Below are 19739 nucleotides of genomic sequence, written 5' to 3' on the forward strand. Positions count from 1 at the left end.
AGCACCCAGTAAGAGAGGAGCAGCAGGACAGGCATGAGTAGCTTGGCTAGGAGCACTCATGTCTCCCTACAGTGCGCCCTCAGCCCACCCCTTTCACACCTGCCTGCCTCACCTGGCTGTGTGCACTGGGCACCAGCATTAGCTGGAATCAGGAGTCCGGCTGGGAGAGCACACCACAAGCCAAGTTACATGTGCCTGTATCAGAGCATCCCAGCTAGCTCTTGCTGGAGCGGGACACCAGGGCTCGCTGCCTAACTTTCACCTCTGGCTCTAACTCCTCAGCTACATGATATTCTGACATGGGGCTCCCTCAGTGTCCCATACTGAACTTGAGCCACTGTGACTGAGCAATGAAAAAAAAGAGTGGAGCAGAGACCAGAGCTGGGGTCTCCAGGCTGGATTTCCTAATCGCTGAATTACCTCCAGGCTGGCTGTCCTAATCGCTGAATTACGAAGTCACCCCCCCAACACACAGGACCTATGACAATTGAGGCAGGATGGGAGGGAAAAGAGAAAGAAAAATCTCCATGGCCCAATGCTTAGGGCTCCTACTGGGGTCATAGGAAACACTCCTTCAAATTATCTTTATCCTACTGACCAGTTAGGGGAATTGAACCTGGGAATCCCACCTGGCAGATAAATGTGCTAACCATGAGGCTGATTATTTAAGACAGGCAGACGCCACCACTGCTACCTCTTCCGCCACTGTTTTGAATGGAGTTACTATTAAAGTTACATTATCATGTTAACTAAAACTTCAGAAAGAAACACTCTGATGTTGATGCTCCGAAGGACTGTCAATTAATAGTTCTGTGCCCTAACTTGGAGATTTCCAATACAGCAACACTGATCTCCAGTGCAGAGGAACCTTTGTGCATGTGTTTGTGAGAGGTTTTACTTACATTTCCTGACACATCTGTTTGGGAGCTAACATCCAGATACTGGGCAGGTAATGAACGGCTGGAGTTTTCTAAGGATGCACTGCTGGCCCACAGGTCTGACTGTGATCCTCTGTCTGTGACAAACCCATCCTTTAACTTCGCTAAGCTCTAAAACAGAAATTGACAAAGTCATTTTTTTCCCCAGAAAAAAATCACCAGCTGCACAATCATTACACTGAATGATGTATTTCAGCTTCAGCAAAAATCAGTGACCCTTCTTTGATAAATAATTTCTTAATAGAAACGTGTGTAGCAAAGCAAACATTTCAAGGGATTTCTTACATGTCCTTGCCCTCACTTGGAGATCTGGGGATGATACAGTGATTTAATTGAAGCCAATATCATATACCGTCTTTTATTTACTGATCACAAATTCAAACTGAAAAGATGACAGCTCCACTCCAAAGGTGATGTTGGGTCATTTAATATTAAACTCCTGAACTAAGGATTATTATCCTTGAAATAAAAGGTTTAGTGTGCCCTAAATATTATGAACATTTCCAGTTATATCATGTCACTTTCACAAGGGTATTTCCAAGCCAGGCCTTGTCCTTTCTATCAAAGGCTCCTCTTTTAAAATTATTTCAGTACCTGAATGAGAGCTTGTTTCTCCTTCTCTCCTGAAGTGATTGCTTTCTTGATAGCTTTCATCTCACTTAATATGGCTTGTGCCTCATCAAGTTTGTATCCACCTTGAGCATCAGACATTTTCATGTCAATTCTGCATTAAAATGAAAGAGACAAACTCAAGAAATGCCCCAACTAGTTTAGACATATGACTAGTTCAAGATTACTGAAGAACATTTAGCTGGTCACATTTCAAAAGCTAAAACACATGCAAGCGTCTGCGTCTGCGTCTACTTCCAAGAAAGTAAATGGTCTTAAACATGGGCTGTTGTCACCCATAAGATGGGAAGAACAATTAGTGAATGATTATTTTTCCCCCCTTCTGAAAAAGTTGCTTCATCATATCCAGTTATATTAACCCTGAGAATTCTATTATTCCATGGTTTCCCAAACTGGGCGGCATACCCCCCTGGGGGGCATGAAGAAATTCTGGGGGGGGGGCATGAGGCGACCCCCCCCCATCATTCCCCCCCACCTGAACAACGATCCGTCCTTTGCTTCCAGCTCTCAGCTCCCGCCATTTTATGTGGGTGACCCGGCGCAGCCACTATAAAAAGCGGGCGGTCAGCAAAGACCCACATGTTGCTGGCTGCCTTCTGCAAATGAGAGAAAGCATGGATTGTGGGAGGAGGTGGAGGAGGCAGAGGAGGTTAGATGGGGGCTGAGGGTGCCTGGCTTTGTAGGAGGGCAGAGGAGGGGCTCCAGTGGGCGGTTTGCGGGGATCGCGCAGCTGGCTAGCTTATGGGACTCCTGGGGCGCAAGTAGCTGGCCCCAGCAGAGCAGGGCTTGGCTGGCTGGCCCCAGCAGTGTGGGGCTTGGGCAGCTCAGGCTAGTGGGTGGGTGGCCCTGGCAGCAGGGGCTCAGGATGGTGGGTGGGCAGCTGGTCCTGGCAGCGTGGGGTTTGGGCAGGCAGCTTGGGTGGCTGGCCCATGGCTGGAGTGGGTGGCCAGCTGGTCCCAGCAGCGCGGGGCTTGTGCAGTTGCTGGGCAGGTGGCTGGCTGGCCCCAGTGGCGCGGGGCTCAGGCAGGCAGCTCTGGCAGCACAGGTCTCAGGCGTGTGAACAACTGGTGCGGGCAGCTCTAGAGGCTGGCATGGGGCTCAGACAGCTGACCAGCTGTGGCTGCACCAGGCAACCACAAGGGGCCAATAAAAATTAAAAATAAGCACAAATAATTTTAAGTAACATTTTTATATCAAGCTTTTGTGTTTAATTCAAATTACGAATTGAATTTTTTGTTGAAGGGGAGTTGTATGATGGTAAAGAAGGGGGGGCATGAGGGTTCTCAAAAATCAAAAGGGGGGCGTGATGCTGAAAAGTTTGGGAACCACTATATTATTCTGAAGCTAATTAAGAAGGGTACTTTAATGCCACCCCTTTGGTTTTTGATGTGCCCACAATGAGAAACAAGGGCAGTGAAATAAGCTTTCTACTATTGCCAACATTATGTATTGGGGTCAAATTCCAGTGGAATTATTCCAAACTGATATCCGTATCACAACAGAATCTGAATCATAGGTGTTGTTACTTGACTTTTTTCATGTGTTTGGAATTACCAATGGAATAAGTATAACGAACAGGTCTATCCTATCTCTGTGATAGCTTACACCTTGACCCTGCAAATACTACTGTTTGCAATGCTGATCATACTCAACTGCCCCTTTTGCAACCTAATAAGCATTTTCAGAATTAGAGGGCCCTAAAATCAAGTTCCAGAAAGCACCTGGCTCAGCTGAAAAGTTAAGATGAATCTTTAGATCTGATCTTTCCAGATGTCTTGGCAAGATCCCCTCAGAATTGTAGAGCATTATAAGGAGTTCTCCGCATGACCTATGCCCTTAATTAGTCTTCAGAAAATAGGCTTGATGCAGCTTCAATATATTCAGGATGAGGGTGCCCCTGTTATTTTCTATATGACTTATGGTTACAGACCACAAAATTGATGGATTTTGCAATGTACATTATGAAAACATGAAAGTAAACTTGTGTAATCCAAGGACTATGGTATTCCTGAAGAATGCCAAATACGTCTGAAAATTGCAGCCTAAAGTGAAGTCCAAGCCTGTAACAGGGTTCAAAAAAGATCTAAATAAATTCATGAAGGCTAGGGCCATCAGTGATTGTTAGCCGGGACAGGCAGGGATTGGTGTCCCCAGACCCTGTCTGTCAGAAGCTGGAATGGGCAAAAGGGGATGGATCACTTGATTACCTGTGCTGTTCATTCATTCTCTTTGGGGCACCTGCCATTGGTCACTATTGAAAGACAGGATACTGGGACAGATGGACCTTTGGCCTGACCCTGTATGGCTGTTCTCACGTTCGTGTGACAACTCCGTGCTCCAAAGACACATTTTACCAGCAAAGGGAGGGAGGTTAGTGTCACCTCTGGGCAAGTACAAAATTTCAAATGTACAGAACCCCCTTCACAGTACTCTCTCCTTTATTTTAATGTAAGAGACTAAGCAGATCCACCACTCATAAGGCAGAGTAAGAGGAATTTGGTTGATGTTTCTGCTTCAAAATAACAGGCAGAGATCTGCAGCCTGCAAGAAGGGTGTGCATCTGCACTGATCCACCTTATGGTGAATTATGCTTAATACCTTTGGACAAAAGCAACCCAAGACATTTTAAAACAGGTTAGAATGGAAGTAGCACTTACACATTAATAGAAACAAATAACGTGCACAGAGATCATCCAGTCACAACAAGTACAGACTCCACCTCTCTGTGACAATTACAGATTCCACAACCCCATCAAAAATTAATCATCCACATTTGATTTTCTGATGATACAGGGTCTGAATTTCAGTGCGGCTTCAGCATGGTTTCTCATCCTAGCACTTTTGGCATGTTAGCACCCAGGTGCACGCACAAAAGATAGGATTTACATACACAAATTTCATCACCTGAACACACTGTTAAAAATCCACCACTTGCGTTAGTAAGTGCTAGTGCTACAATGTATGTGCACATATAAACCAAGACTGAAATCAGAGGGGTGGTCTACACGACCACAGTAACTCAGTCTAACTTATACAACTTCAGTTATGCGAGTAACATAACTGATGTTAATGTTGTAAGGTCTGCTTAACACAGTGGCTACATTACAAGGAAACAGGACTTCCCTTGCACTTTTTGGGGGAGATGGAGAGCTTACACTACTGGGGGAGTGCTCTCCCCCATCAATCTGATGCGTCTCCACCAGACCTGCTAAATCAACACTCACTACATCAATTGCAGCAGTGCCAATCTAGTAGCAAATGAAGACATACCCAGAAAGTTATGTCCAGAGGTTTTTTTGACAGCTGCAAACAAAATTATGCAAGAGGAATTCCGGTTTTTTTTCCTCCTTTGTGGTGCCCTAGCACAGATTTTTCTCTTGGTACTGCCCTCTCTTGAAAACCACAGAAGGTGACAAAACTAGGAGTCTTTGTATATATCACCAGAAAATAGAAATCAAACTCCATGAAGTACATATACTCCTTCCTTCCAAGTGTTACTGGTTAATGACAGATGAAGTGAATCACTGCACACTTTCCCTGTTTCCACATTACTGAGCTGTCTTCAGTACCCAGGACAATTTTATTTCCTCCTTGAATTCAGGACAATAGGACGAAGATCATCAGTCTTAGATTTAAGAAGCAACTGAAAAAAGCTGTGGAAAAAAGTCATTTTTCTTTTGTTTGTGCAGCACCTTGCACAGCAGGGTTTCGGCCCATCAGCAGGAGGTCTAGGGCTATGCCTAGACTGCAGACTTTTGTTGGGAGCCCAAGGGTCTCCCAGTTGAAGTCTGCCATGTCTGGAGCCTTCTGCCAACATCCCGGTCATCTTCGTTCCATGAGGAAGAAGGGATGTATTGGCAGAGGGGGTTTTCCTGACATTTGGCCCTGTGTAGAAGGGCCAAATTTCAGGAAAGCGTCTCCCAACACTACTGCCAGCAGGAGGTATGCAAATGCATTTCGCACTTTGCCTATCTTTTGTCAGCAGATCTCTTCAATCCAGACATAGCTTAGGATGCACAGTAATAAAAGTAAATACTCCTCAGAGATATGGCATACATCTGAAATCAACAGCTGAGTCGCTAAGCAACAAGTTTATAAACTAGCAAGGAAAGACCTTCTACAAATGTGTATGGAAACCAGTTTCTATATGTTGGGCATATTATACAGGACACAGACATCATACTGTAGTGGTGTATCCTCTTCAACAAAAGTAAGCTGAATAACTTGACAGCTCTCTCTCTCCCCCACCCCCCCCAAGGGAATTCTACTGAAAGGAGCTGGCACATCCATGGATTTGTAAGCAGAAAAAGTTAACCACCTACACACACTATGCCTCATTATGTAAGAAATGCCAGCTGTTGTTCCTATATTGGTAACCACCAGGCCCTTTGTCTTTTTTATAGCTTTTCCTCAATGCACCTAAAAACCAATGGCCCCTTAAATCAAGGCCATGGGCACTACCACGACATCACTGTTAAGCAGTACTACATGCAACAGGCAGCGCTGTACTTTAAATGACGACATAATACGGCTGCATTACATTATTGGAAGAGCTCTTTGGAACTAAGTTAGTTTGTGGTTGCTCACATTTCTACACTAGCACCTGTGCGTGCAAGTGGCAGATGCTAATATGTGCTATGTGTGATGCTTTTCGCGTCTGTCCGTTGTGTGTCCAGATGTTGGCATTCCTGGAGCGCACCAGAGCAGAGAAAAGGCTTGCATTATTGAAGCCACTAAGGAACTTGGGAATGGGAAAGGAAAGAACATTTCACACGAAAATAAAACTAACTGTGCATTAAACTTACTTCTTTAGTGTCTGGAAGCCATGTTCTTTGTACTGCAGTTCCTGCCTCATATGCGCTACCTCTCGCTTCAATTTATTAACCTGTAGTAATTGGAAGAGCAAAGCATTATACTTTCAGTCTGATACTTCCACTAACATTAGAAGTACAGTATCATCCACACACTCAGAACATGCTTACTCAGTATGGGAACGTCTGCCTGAATCATCTACAAAATCAACTTCGCACAACAAGACTGAACAGCCATTACTACTTCAATTGGACAGTGTTAAAAATCACCCTTTATTGGAGACAGATTCTTCAGTTCTACAAGTTAGGTGTAAGAGATGTGTATTTATGAGTTAAGAATTTCACAAGTTGATATATAAAGATTAAAAGGAGACAAAACGGAATGCAATGAATGTTATTTTTTATTACATAATGTTTATGTCTTTACAAACTTTTTAAAGGCAGTCAAATTATAAGACAGCTACTTAAACCATCAACTGGGTTGTCCCAAGTAACGGATTTCATTGTACAACTAAGTGGAAGATAGTGCAAATTGTAAATACATGGACTCAGTGGCTTCCTCTGTCATGTTCCTCCACAGAAGGGTGACTCACCTTCTTTAGATTGGGAACAAAAACAACTAGAAGTAAAGACTCCAGAAAAGACCACCCTCTTACCGTCTGCACTGAACCGAACACAAAATATCTGCTAATGACTACAGGCCATTCCTGGGCTTTTGAGTAGTAACAGAGGCTGTCTCCAGAAATGAAGAAGTGGGTCTGTCCCATGAAAGCTTATCACCTAATAAATTATTGTGTTAGTCTTTAAAGTGCTATATGACCGCTTTTCTGTTGTGTGGGCATTTGAAGTTGCAGTAGACAGTGACCACTATTTAAATACCTCATAACACTCATAGCAAAATGTGCTTTATTAGCTTTCAGGCAAGCTCAGCGCCTTCAAGAGAGTATGTTATAACTGAACTTTTGGACACCAATTTTGGAGAATTTCTGATAAATTATATTCCAGATGAAGGGGCAGCAGCCTTAGCTCTGTTAACTCCCCTGGCATCTTTAAAATTTAATCATGAGGTTCTGAAACTTCTTAAGATTATTAGCCGAAAACAAAGTTCATTTGCACTTCTTACCCTGGATTTTGTAGTAGCAATTTCAGCTTTAAGAATCTCAGGATCATATTTAGAACTAGATGATGAGCCAGAGTGCACTGCAATGAAGAGAGTATGTTGAATTAAGAATCTTATTCTATGACAGCATGCACTTTACAACACGACACAAATCTGAAAGGAAGACTCCAACATTGTACACACAACTTGAAGTTCCAATATTTATTCTCTGAGCCTTAATGTACTTCTCTAGAGACCATTTATTTGCCTTCGTCTTTGCTTCATTTTCATGCTCCAGCTCTCTCCTGGCACGTTCCACAAAACAAGACCTCCTCTAGCTGCCCTCCACCTCATGCACCTCTTCTCCCCACAATGCTGCTTCTGCACCTCTTCTTCTAGTATGATGGCCTCTGGCAGCATGGTCAAATCACCACACTGGGAATTCGTGCCAGAGAAGGCTGAAAATGCAAAACCTGCACCAGTTCCCAGCAATCAAAATCCCTCTCCTCTACATGGCACAGCACCCGAACTCTAGGTCCACGTTCAGTTGCTTGTTCCCCTGCAATACCAGATCCTTGAACAAACACAAAACACCACACCACACCCCAGAGTCTGGGGCGGGGGTAGTGGGGTAGAGGAGGAAGCATGCAGGATTTCAGTTTCAAAATAGGTTTTTCTTGTAAATAAATCTATCAAATAAGAAAACCAAAGACTGCAATACAACCTTCTGAAGGGCCTGAGGATGGAGCAGACCGTAAGCTATGCTTCTATGGATTAGATCAATGTTCCATTAAGTGCAACATCCTGTCTTGACCAGTGGGTAAAACCCTTATGCTTCAGAAGGCATAACAGTGCACAACTGGGAGCTACTTTAAGGGGTGGCTAGGGACAAGGAAACTGGTTTTTGATCTGTGAAATGGTCCATTTATGCCCTGTAGCATGGAGCTCTAGTTTGTTTTTCAGAGACATTGGCAGGATGCTATCAAAATCCTCCAGCGTCAGCACACAATTTATAGTTCAAAGTCCTGAGTAATACACAGGAAAAATGAATGGGATTCAAAGACAGGGAAACCTTCAGGAAGAGATTAAAATGTCTGGGACTGCTTACTTTAGAGATAAGACAAGGGACATAATGGCAAGCAAACTGGAATAGTGGCATAGCAAAGTTAGACTGGGCACTTCTATTCAGCCTTCAGTGGAGATGAACACTTCAAATAAAACTGAAAAGGCAGCAACATTTAAATTGTTTAATCACCTTTTAATGTGATCCAGAATTAGCCTGTAGAACTCACTGACACAAGATGAATTGAAGAAACTCCTCCAAAACAAATGACAAAACCAGACAATTTTATTACGAGTGTGTTTTGTCTGATTGTATTCTGACACTGTTTCCCCCTTGTTGATACTTACAGCTGATCTGAGAGCCCAGCTTGTGCTCCCAAACGTCATGTAGCTGCCTATATTCCTGCTGGGCCAATTCAAGTCTCTGCTGTTTCACCTGGTAGATCTCCTTCTGAGCAGTGATTGCCTCTTGAGCTAGTATCAGATAGTCCTTCAGCATGTGTTCTTGCTCCCGCCGCCATTGCACACGAGGGTCCTCTATCTGTGTGGTTTCTTAGCAGAGATAAAAGTCCTTACTCAAAAGATGGACAGGATGATATCACTCAAGAGAAAACAGAACAAGTATGCCTGGAATGGATCACTTTTCCCCCTCACTCAGTCAGTATTTGGAATGTAACTTCCTAATCATTTTTACCTATTAAGTTCCTAGCAATCTGCTGATCTGAAATGAAACTGGTTCTATTAATTACTGTATACAAATGACAAAATGTAGAATCACAAGTACTACTTTCAGCAATGGATTCTAGGTATCTAAAAAGTAATTGCAGAACTTTCTATTCTTAATATTTTCATAATGACAGACCAAAAAAATAGAGAGCTTGAGACTTCTTCCTGGATTTGTTCTATTGGGGGCCCATCACCTTTTATAGATATGTAATTTAAAAATGCTACTTCCTTAACCAAGAATTTAAAGAATCACATTGTTTTCACCAGATTCTAAGAGCATATTAGAAATGCAGAAGAACTAAGTCATTCAACAAAATTAAGTGCATCCCTTTAAGGCCTGGTCCACACTTCAAACCTAGATCAACTTAGCTACAAATACTGGGGGTGTAAACAATCCACACTGATCACTGTACCTATACCAACATAGTCTTTACTGTAGAGGCAGCTATATCATTGGACAGATGCTCTCATCAATCTAGCTGCCATCATTGTAGGAGCTACATTTCCTTGAACAACGGAGGGGGGGAACCTTCTATTGCTATAATCTGCATGAACAACATGCCATTGTACCAATTGCATCCATACTATAAACCTTGCCTCATTATGTTGTATTAGTTGTGCCTTAAGACAGGAGTAAATGTCTATTTTCTGCATTTAAAAGTTGCACAGCATTATCATTCTACTCATATGAAGGAAAAAGGAAAACTGTAATAAGGAAAATCAGTTTTACAAAATGGAACTGCTGCTATCCTGGACTCTGTGGACTCCATTATTCCAATACAATGAATTCACAGCCTGATGGGTTTCTATAAAGAACATTTCACAAGGTAACGTTAAGCTGCCACTCTTACTGCAACTTCTATTATTCCATTGTGATGGTGTGAGCAAGTGTTTGAAAAGTTCTTCATTTTTCTCTCATCCCGGTCAGTCTGAGACATTAAAACAAACTCCCAGTCTACAGATGACTTTAAATGCTCTAGGTTGCCTGAACTGCTCATGCTTGAATGAGAATGTCTAGCTACCATGTAGTGAATAATTAATTAAAAGGGCCTGGTTGAAACCATCAGTGGGATACCAGTCTGCATATTTTAAGAGTTTCTTTAAATATTCAATAGAAACTTCCATAGCTGAAGCCCTGAAGAGGGCTAAAGTCAGTCAGAAGATTATCTTCATGGTTGGAAGGCACAGGATGCAGAAGCACGTCTATATTGATGAAAACCCTTACAGCAGTTTAACCAAGGCCTTGAAGCTATTTGCATCACGCTACAAGGCGGACACAATTAGGAGTACTCCACCACTAATATGTTTTTAAGTAAGCGCTTGCTGGAGTAGCTAGAGACATATAGCATACACATGGCATTAAAAGAAGTGAAAGTAATGCAGTAACTAGCACAGCCTCAACATGCAGGTTACAAAAACAATACAAAACAAAATCCCAAGCGATGCAGAAATCTAGCTGAGATGCAGCATTTTCCCACCAAAGTTCAATATTGCTACCTTAGTGCAGGCAAGATGTGAGACTACACCCGAAATCTGTCCCAGACCCTGCACCCCAATCTCCATCTCCCTCATGCACCCTAATTCCCTCCTAGACCCCAGACCTGGGCCCCACATACCTTAAATCCTGAGCTCTCTCCTAGACCCTACACCCTAACTGTGAGCCCTCTCCTGTACCCTAACTTCTTCCAGACCCTGCTTCCCCCAAAAAATACTTCATTGCTTCCTCCACCTCAGAGCACACAATCCTAGTCAGAGCCCTGACCCCCTTCTGTACCAATCTTCCAGCCTCAATCCGCAGCCCCATCATTCACACAGAAGCCCTCATCTTTGCCTCACCCAGAGCCTAGAGGACCCCACAAAATATAATAGCCACAGGCCCCCAGAACAGTTAATCCAGCCCTGCTGCTAACCTGCTGATCAGGAGCCACCTGAGGTAATTGCTGCCTGGCCAGAGACCGCACTCCCCACCCCACCCGCCATCCTATGCCATTGCCCCAGCATAAGTCATCACCCCCCTCCTACACTTCAAACCCCATTTCTGTACCCCAATTCTCAGTGGCAACCCTGAGCCCCCTCCCGCACTCAAACTCCCTCCCAGAGCCTTCTTCCCATATCCCCAATCCCTGCTCTAGGTTCAGCCAAGAGCCTCCTGCCACACTCTGAACCCCACAGCTCAAGCCCAGAGCCCACACTCCAACTCTTTCTCCATCCCACTGAACGTGGGTGAGGGAGAGTGAATGAAGGCAAGAGTGAGCAGGGGTAGGTCCTCAAAAGAGGCAGGGCAAGGTAAGAGGACTTGGGTTTATGTGGATTAAACAATTGGCATCCCTAGCAGCTAGTTTCTGCTACCTGAGACCTGTCACCCATTAAGGCATGGGTGAGGCCATATTACTGTTCCTGCAGGACAGGAAAGACACTGAAGTGTTCCTGGTAACTGGGTAGGAACAGGGAGTGCAGCACTATCTGGAATGCACAGCATCATACAAGCAATGAGAACGTGAAAATCCCAGTAGTGGTGCTCGCACCTCAATCTTACAGTTGAAACCACTCTGATTTTCAGCAAACCACTCAGCACGCCCTATGCTCTTTACTTTGTGTCCAAAGCCAAAAGGGCCAAACCTTCAGCAGGACATCCCAAGGACACCATACGCAACTTCTCACGCATGTGGCTGGCCCAAGGTCGGCATTGGAACCGAGATTAGAAACCACAGTCTTCTAATTCCAAACTTAATACATGAAGTCAGAATGCCTCTGAAGAATACCATTCAACCTTTGAACCGTAGGCTCCTAGCTGGGGATAATTTACCTATCTAAAACCTCTTAAAATCTGAATATTTGCAGGGGCTAGCTGTAACCAACATAGCACTCTCAATTTACATTAGGCTACATCTATGCTAGGCAAAGTAAGTTGATCACAGGCACACAATTCTAGCTACAGCAATTGAGTAGCTAAAAATCAACATATCTGCACTTGAATAGTAACAGAGCTGCGCTAGTTTATATACTATCAAAACAAAAAAAAAGCAGTCTAGCAGCACTTTAAAGAACAACAAAATAAATTTATTAGGTGGTGAGCTTTCATGGGATAAACCCACTTCTTAGTCTGTTCTGGTATGGCTATCGTTTGAAGAAGTGGGTCTGTCCCACGAAAGCTCATCACCTCTTATCTCTCAACCTTGATTACTATTCTTGGTTCTCTGTGCTTTCAATATTGAGTCTGTTCTGATATGGCTATGGTCTGAAGAAGTGGGTCTTCTCCCACGAAAGCTCATCACCTAATAACTTATTCGGTTAGTCTTTAAAGTGCTACTGGACTGCTTTTTTGTTTTGACATCTGCGCTTGGCTAACTCGGCTGTCCATACTGGGGAAGGTCGAAGGGAGAGTTTAGCCTGTTGACCTCTCTTACTCCTCACTTCTCATGAGGACTACAGGGGTTGACTACAATCTTTGAGAGGTCAATTTCACACATCCATACTAGACATGTGAAATTGAACCCCAGAAAATCAACACTGATTGGGTTGATGTTCCAGAGTAGTGTAGACACAGCCTAAGATACCAACCCAATTCAGAAGCGTGAATCTGAGAGAAAGCAGCTGATTTTTCAAGCCCCACATTCGTTCAAAGTTTCATGACACACATTAAAAATTTTGTTAAAAAAATAGCAAAAATTCTTCAAAATGTGACAGCTGATATTTATTCTTTGGTGCTGTTTAAAAATACTGTTTTGGTTCTTCCCCAGCGATGTTTAATATATTTGTACTGCCTTTTTCAGTGTAATTCTTAGTTCAAGGGACATTTTGCAAATGTGAGCATGCAAAGTGAGGCTGAATTAAAAAGTTAGCTCTCTTATAAGGAGAGTTAACACTGCCAAGGATTGCAAGGTGATTTCACCTATCCATGAACTAGGTTGCATTTTTATCCCCTTTTTCACAGCTTGCTTAACTGATGTGCAGACAATGTGACTTTGCCATTAACCTGCTGTGGCAACATGGAAAAGCTGGAGATTGAAAACTCAAGAATTCTGATGTTCAATCTTATGCATATAGACACAGAACAACTTTGCTCCCTAATTTTTCTTCTCCTACTTATTCACTTTTCCCTTCACCATGGCCTAATGCCTACATCTTGTCATCTCCTCATTATTGCAGTGGTGGAGTCTCACACTCCTTACTTTGCAGTCTTCCCTCCCTGAACTTTAAAACCTCTTGTCTCTGCCTATAGTGGGGCCTGCGAATGCTCAGAACCCAACAGCAGCTATGCTGGCCACTTACATTTTCTGCACTAAGAAGCCTGGTGGAGTGAAAGAACCTGCAGAAGTGAAAAGGGAAGATGTCCTGTCATGTTCTGCTTGCTGGAGGATGGGCTGAAAAGAGAACATGTCAGCTGGCATAAGACATAACAAGGAAAAATATGACTCATCCAGGTGAGTGACACTTGGCAGGGGACTTATATGGAAGATCAACTACGTAACTGTGTAGGAAAACCACAATCTGTTCTCTCTTGCTTCAGAAAGATCTACCTCATCACAACTAGCAATCAAAGCATTAAGCTACATTCTACCAGTTGCAGCACTTATTAAACTCCAATGCTCAATTATGAAATCATGATCAATAAAATTCAGACACAGGGCTTGATTTATCTCAGCTACTATGTGGAGGTTGAGATTGAGATTATCAGGTGAAGAGATTATACAAACAAATTATTCTATAACTTGCTTTCTCTGCTCGTTTCTCTAATTCCATTCAGAGCTTGTTGTAAGTGAATCATTTTTTACTTTCATGTTTGAGGAATAAAGCCTCATTTTATTGGTGTCACAGTTTGCAAGAGAATTTTGTCTCATCTTAAATGGAGTCCTGAAAAAAGTTGTACTGCAGTCTGAGAAGTATTAATTAGGGAAGTTCATTAATAATGTACTATGGATATATAATATTCTGGGTATGCAATTCAATTTAATTATGTTTACTTTACCTCAGAGAATAAGTTAGAAATATTCTCAGCTCATTTCATTTGACTGGTTGCTGGTGCCAATTTAATTTAGCTCTGCCCTTGGGCATAATGCTTATAATCAGACTGAAATATTTTAAACCTGCTGCCACACTGAAAATTCCTTCCCTTACAGTGCAATATGAAAGAGTCCCTGGAGAGTGGTAACACTTTGGTCTCTTCTCCAAATGATTCTGCAACCAAGCAACATAAAGATGTGTCTGTTCATCAGCCACAGCAAATGGAACATGGTTCGATTTACTATAGTTATGAATAGAGCTGGTATGGAAATGTAGCAGTGATTTTCTACACTCCCCTTAATCAAAACTTACCAATAAAGTTCCAAGCCAGCTCTACTTCTAACTAAGATGATGCCACCAACATACCTGCAATATTCTTTAAATCGTCTGGCACCCAGTATCTGTGGGGTTTGTCAGCCAAGGCTTTTTAGAGTAACAGTGATCATTCAGGCCTCAGTCCTTCATTAAGATCTGCACAAGGAGAGCTGCACTGACTTCAGTGAGGGTATGCCAGCGTGAATCAATCTGAAGAATCAGGAGCCTAACACAACTTCAGAAAAGCACAGTCTGCCCCAGGTTTATGGAGCAAGCAGAAAAAGTATTTCCAATTAACTTCATTGAATGCCTTCGCTGCTTTGAATAAAAACTGCCACTTTTTTTCCCCTTTAAACCGATTAACTAATTTAATAGGCTAATTTATATAAGCTATGCCTGTTTACAGTGAATGAATCTGCATGAATTAGCAGGCTATTTTAAAATTTATTTATAGGGTCTTAGAGACCATGCTAATTAGTGAGACTAGATGGTCAGTGGGAACATTTTTTTTGGACTTTTCCCTATCTGAAGAGTTGCTGTGATGAGTTCTCTGAACGGTCAGTGGCAAGAAATAACTAGCCAAAGCCAACTTATATTCCTTCTAGAGTCATGCTGAAAGCCTGAGAGTGACTCTTCTTCCAGTTCCACAACAGAACTGCCATCAATACCGCTTCTTCTAATACCCCTGTCCAAAGTTTGTCTCCAAGCATTGGTTAGCATCAGTCCAAACAAATCAAAGCAAATTAGTCTGTTCCACAGAGCATGGTCTTCTTTCCCATATATATGCTAGAGCAGTGCTTCTCAATTGTTAGTACGCCTCAGTAGCTACAACTTTCAAAAATGCTATATTTTCCACTGTGCTTGCAACACATTTGTTAAACAACTTAATCATAAGTGGTTGGTTGGAAGAAATTGTGGATAGGCAATAAACTTGCAGTCATACTTACGATTGTGCAAAAAGGATAAATAAAAAAATTAGACAAATATAAAAGAGTCTAATTTATTTATTCATAAAAAGGTTAAGAAACACTGAATTAATGTTCCCTCTGGAAGAGCTTTGTGTATCCTCGGGGCACACACACCCTTGGTTGAGAACCAGTTTTCTAGTGCCTTTGCCCCCCGCCTCCCAATACCATGATAACAAGGACCCCTGGAAAGGCATATCCCAGACTACTCTGTTTTCTAGTAAGCGTCTGTAGGACTGGACCAGGGAACAGAGTATGTTCATGTATAGGACAACACTTCCCACTCCATCCCATGCACTGATCTTGCTGGGCGTGCCCAGTCTCCTTCCCCTCTCCCTGTGCACTCTATCAGCAGCAGTATTTGGAATGGTAGTCTGGAGTTGGGGGAGGAGCGGGAAGAGTTGCACAGCTATTTGCTTCCGAACACACACTCCCATGTGTGTTAAAACAAGCCATCCTGTAGCACCTTAAAGACTAACAATTTTATTTATCAGGTAATGAGCTTTGGTGGATAAGACCCACTTCTTCAGGTTATGGACAGAAGGGGGTCTGACCCGCAAAAGTGCACTACCCAAGAAACAAAAGCGTTAGCCTTAAGGTGCTATAGGACTGCTTGCTTTGTGTGGTGAAGATACGGATTGACACGGCTACTGCTCTGAGACGATTTCCCATGTGAGATGAGTGAGCGCCAAGCACATGCCATACAGTCCATTTGCATACAGGGGCAGCAGAGGGAGCAATCTTGACCTAATAAAACTGAGCAAGGACTTGAGGATTCTGCCCTCTTCTGGTGGGAGCATGTTTGTTAGTGTTCAAAGTGCTGGAGAATGTGTTGGCAAATCTCCAGCTCATGGACACAGGACCAAGTTCCACTTAATCCCCTACCCTGCCACTCTTCCTATCTGATTTTAGGCAAGGCTCTAAAAGGCCTGCACCTCAGTTATCTTCTGCTACAGAATGGTAATACTAATACTCCCCATCTGTCTCACTGGGAGGTTGTTAAGATAAACATGGTGTTTGTGAGGCCCTCAGACACTGTAATGATGGGGCCTACCCAAAAACAAGGTAACATTTTTCAAGTCACTTTCAAAACTGAAATGGGACACCTGACATTTGCTTTGAATTTTATTCACTTTATATTTAAATCTTATGTAGTGTTAGGTTGGGTACCTATTATTTCTGGCAACAATAAAAAGTACTTATACTTGTTATACCTTTTATACAAAAACATATTATCATGAAATATTTACTTGCAATTTCTCTCTGAGACTTACGGAAGGCAGTAAAAGACAGACTAAATTATCAGCACTCTTCTGAACTAGCATATTTGCATATATGAGAACATGTATTTTTCCTGTGAAAACGAGTAACCGCAAAACATTCAAATCAGGTAAGTGCAGGTGTGTTGTCCATCTAAAACGATCCATATATTTTGCCCAGAAAACTAATCACATGTTTAGAAGCCAGGTTTTCAGGTCAGCTAAAAATTTGGCTCTCCTGATCCAAACCACCCCATCCTCCCTGAAACGGCTGAGCAGCATATCCACTGCTTACACACATCTCAAGTAATATAAAACTAACTTGTCAATTTTTATGAACACCAGAAATCAAATTGACACAAATGGTTGTTTTCAAACTCTTTGTTCAAGTCCTAAGGGGGAAAATCTTTTTTTACTAAATAACTCACTCTGTTTCTCCCACACCCCACCACGCCCTCCACACACACGCTGACAAGCTTCAGTTCTTTCCCCGACAAATGTCTCTGAGAAGATAGTCTCTCAAAGCAATCTCTCTTTCGATGTGAATTGTAGACATTTAACTACGAAAGGGTCTGGGCATTGCACCGTGGTGGGTTTTTGGGTAGGTGACTTGAACAGTTTTCTCCCATCCCACCCCACCCCTCTCCTCATCAGTCTGTAAAATCACATCTGTTTCTTGGATCCATTCTAGAGGAGTCTCTCTGTGCACCAGTCTACCAGAACTGGAGCTTCCCCAAAGCCCTGCCATTAACATCAGATGTCATTCCAAGGCCAGCCATCTGGACCCATACAACTTCTTACCTTTTGGGAACATTTGATCACACACAGTAGGTGAGTACCAAACACGCACTGCTATATCCAGCATCAGAACGGGAACTATATTTTAAAACAGGAAACCTGATCTCGGTACCTAATACCCCTGTCCAAAGTATTTTTTGAGCATCAGTTACATAAGACCAAATGAGTACGACCTTGCAAAATTCATGGTCCATTTTAGTCAAATTTCACAGTCATAGAATTTCAAAAATGGTAAATTTCATGTTTTTAGATATTTAAATCTCGACTTTTGTGGTACTGTAGTTGAAGGGGGTCTTCACCCCCCAAAAAGGAATTGTGCGTGTGTGTGTTGTGTGGTGGGGTACAAGGTTATTGTACAGGGGTTGAGGTATTCCTACCTTTACTTCTGTGCTGGACAGCTAGAGAGTAGCAGCTGCTGGCCAGGAATTGAACTTGGAAGGTAGAACTACCGCCAGCAGCAGCACAGAAGTACCGATGGTATGGCATGGTATTGCCACCCTTACTTTTGTGCTGCTGCCACTAGAGCTGGGCCCTTAGTCAGCAGCCACCACTCTCCAGCTAGCCAGCTCTGATAGCAGCAGTACAGAAGTAAGAGTGACATGGGCATGGCATTACCCTTACTTCTGCCCTGCTGCTAGTGTAGTGCTGCCTTCAGAGCTGGCCATTGCAGCTTATTCCTAATATGCTATGATAATATATGCATAATGAATCAGTAAATAAGTAAGCTACAAACAATAACATATAATGTCACTTACTGGTATTGTGGTCTATGTAATAAACTCCAACTTGAGGGTCATAAGCCTCTTCCCATCCTAACGGCAGTTCATCACTAATGCAGTCAGCGAAGGTTAGTGGTTTAGTATACCTGAAATACAAAACACAACTGATTTAACACACTAAATTTCCAGCTAAGTGCTGTAAAGATAGTGGTAAATTAGACTTTATTGAAAAGATTTAATAGGAAATAATAGAAGCCTACATTTTAAAGGTTTCATTTATTTTTAGTGCTCCTCCACAAGTTATTCTGTCTAAATTACCAGCAAGATGAATTCACTTTCTGACAAAATTCCCAGCCTTAGTATGGTTCAGCCAGTACTCATTCAGCAGCAGAACACTAAGAACTTTGCCAAAACAGTTCTGCTCCCATAATTGAAAGACTGAAGACTCACTGGGGGCGAGTCATGCACCAAAAAAAAAGTGTAGACAATCAGGAGCAAGATGAGAAATGTGATTTACAAAGCATGAATAGTTAAAGCTGCACAATCAATAGTAAGGAGGAGAGACATACGGGACTATTTGCATATGATGCCTGTCAGTGCAGGGCAATATGTTCTGTTTTATGAATGACAACAAGTATCAGAGAGGTGGCCATGTTAGTCTGTAGCTTCAAGAACAACAAGTAGTCTTGGGGCACCTTACAGACTAACAGATATTGCTTGTGCTCCAAAATATGTTAGTCTATAAGGTGCCACAAGACTTCTTGTTGTTTTATGAATGTCACTCTGTCCCCCCAACGTGCTGGCACCCGGGACACAACCCACCCCCGAGATGCCGGTGCACAAAGAGTGCGTCTGTGTGTGAGGGGATGCACCATCCCAACCGCACACGGCAAAGTCTGGGATCACCCCCTCCCTGCCCTACAGGAGCACCAAGTTCCGTGGACAGTAGAGCAGCAAGGGCACCACCTACAAGGTGGTGGTGGTGGTGAGGCAGGTGAGCCCCTGGAGTCCCTCTGCCCACCCCCGAGCACCCCCCTTCAAGTTACCCCACGTGCCCCTCCCCCTTTGGAACACGCTTTGAGTCCCACGCATGCCTTCCTGGGGTCCTCTCCCTGAGCATCCCTCCCCCTTCGGGGCACCTGATGGAGCTGCCCCAACACCCTCTTCCCATTCCCCACTGCCCCCCGCATTCCCGCCTGTGGTCCTCCCTCAGGTTGGGGGCCCTGCTAATTTGAGGGACATAAGAAGTTTGCTCACCCCTACCGCAAGGTATGCAGCTGGGCAGCTGCCATTGTAACTGCCCCTGCCCTCTGCCTTGGTGCTACTCCTGTGAGCCTCCTGCTTGTGGTGCAGAGCAGGGGGCGGCAGAGACAGGAGAGAGAGGGGTGCTGATGACAGGATGCCCAACCTCTC

General features: G+C 43.2%; 1 protein-coding gene across 2 annotated transcripts in view; it reads right to left on the reverse strand.

The window, feature by feature from the left end:
• WWC1 (WW and C2 domain containing 1) overlaps positions 1 to 19739 on the reverse strand; it is a 133215-nt gene that overhangs the window by 58544 nt on the left and 54932 nt on the right. Inside the window, exons 2-7 of one of the 2 annotated variants that reach the window (XM_075009711.1) lie at positions 18363 to 18472; positions 8889 to 9092; positions 7503 to 7579; positions 6374 to 6453; positions 1533 to 1662; positions 903 to 1049 (exon numbers count right to left, since the gene is read on the reverse strand). In XM_075009711.1, the coding sequence (XP_074865812.1) occupies positions 903 to 1049; positions 1533 to 1662; positions 6374 to 6453; positions 7503 to 7579; positions 8889 to 9092; positions 18363 to 18472 (748 nt within the window). Of the gene's footprint in view, positions 1 to 902; positions 1050 to 1532; positions 1663 to 6373; positions 6454 to 7502; positions 7580 to 8733; positions 8797 to 8888; positions 9093 to 18362; positions 18473 to 19739 lie in introns of those variants that run through there. The other variant, XM_075009712.1, reaches the window with a different exon arrangement.

The sequence above is a fragment of the Carettochelys insculpta genome, chromosome 15 (genome assembly GCF_033958435.1).
Source record: "Carettochelys insculpta isolate YL-2023 chromosome 15, ASM3395843v1, whole genome shotgun sequence".
Taxonomy (NCBI): Eukaryota; Metazoa; Chordata; order Testudines; family Carettochelyidae; genus Carettochelys; species Carettochelys insculpta.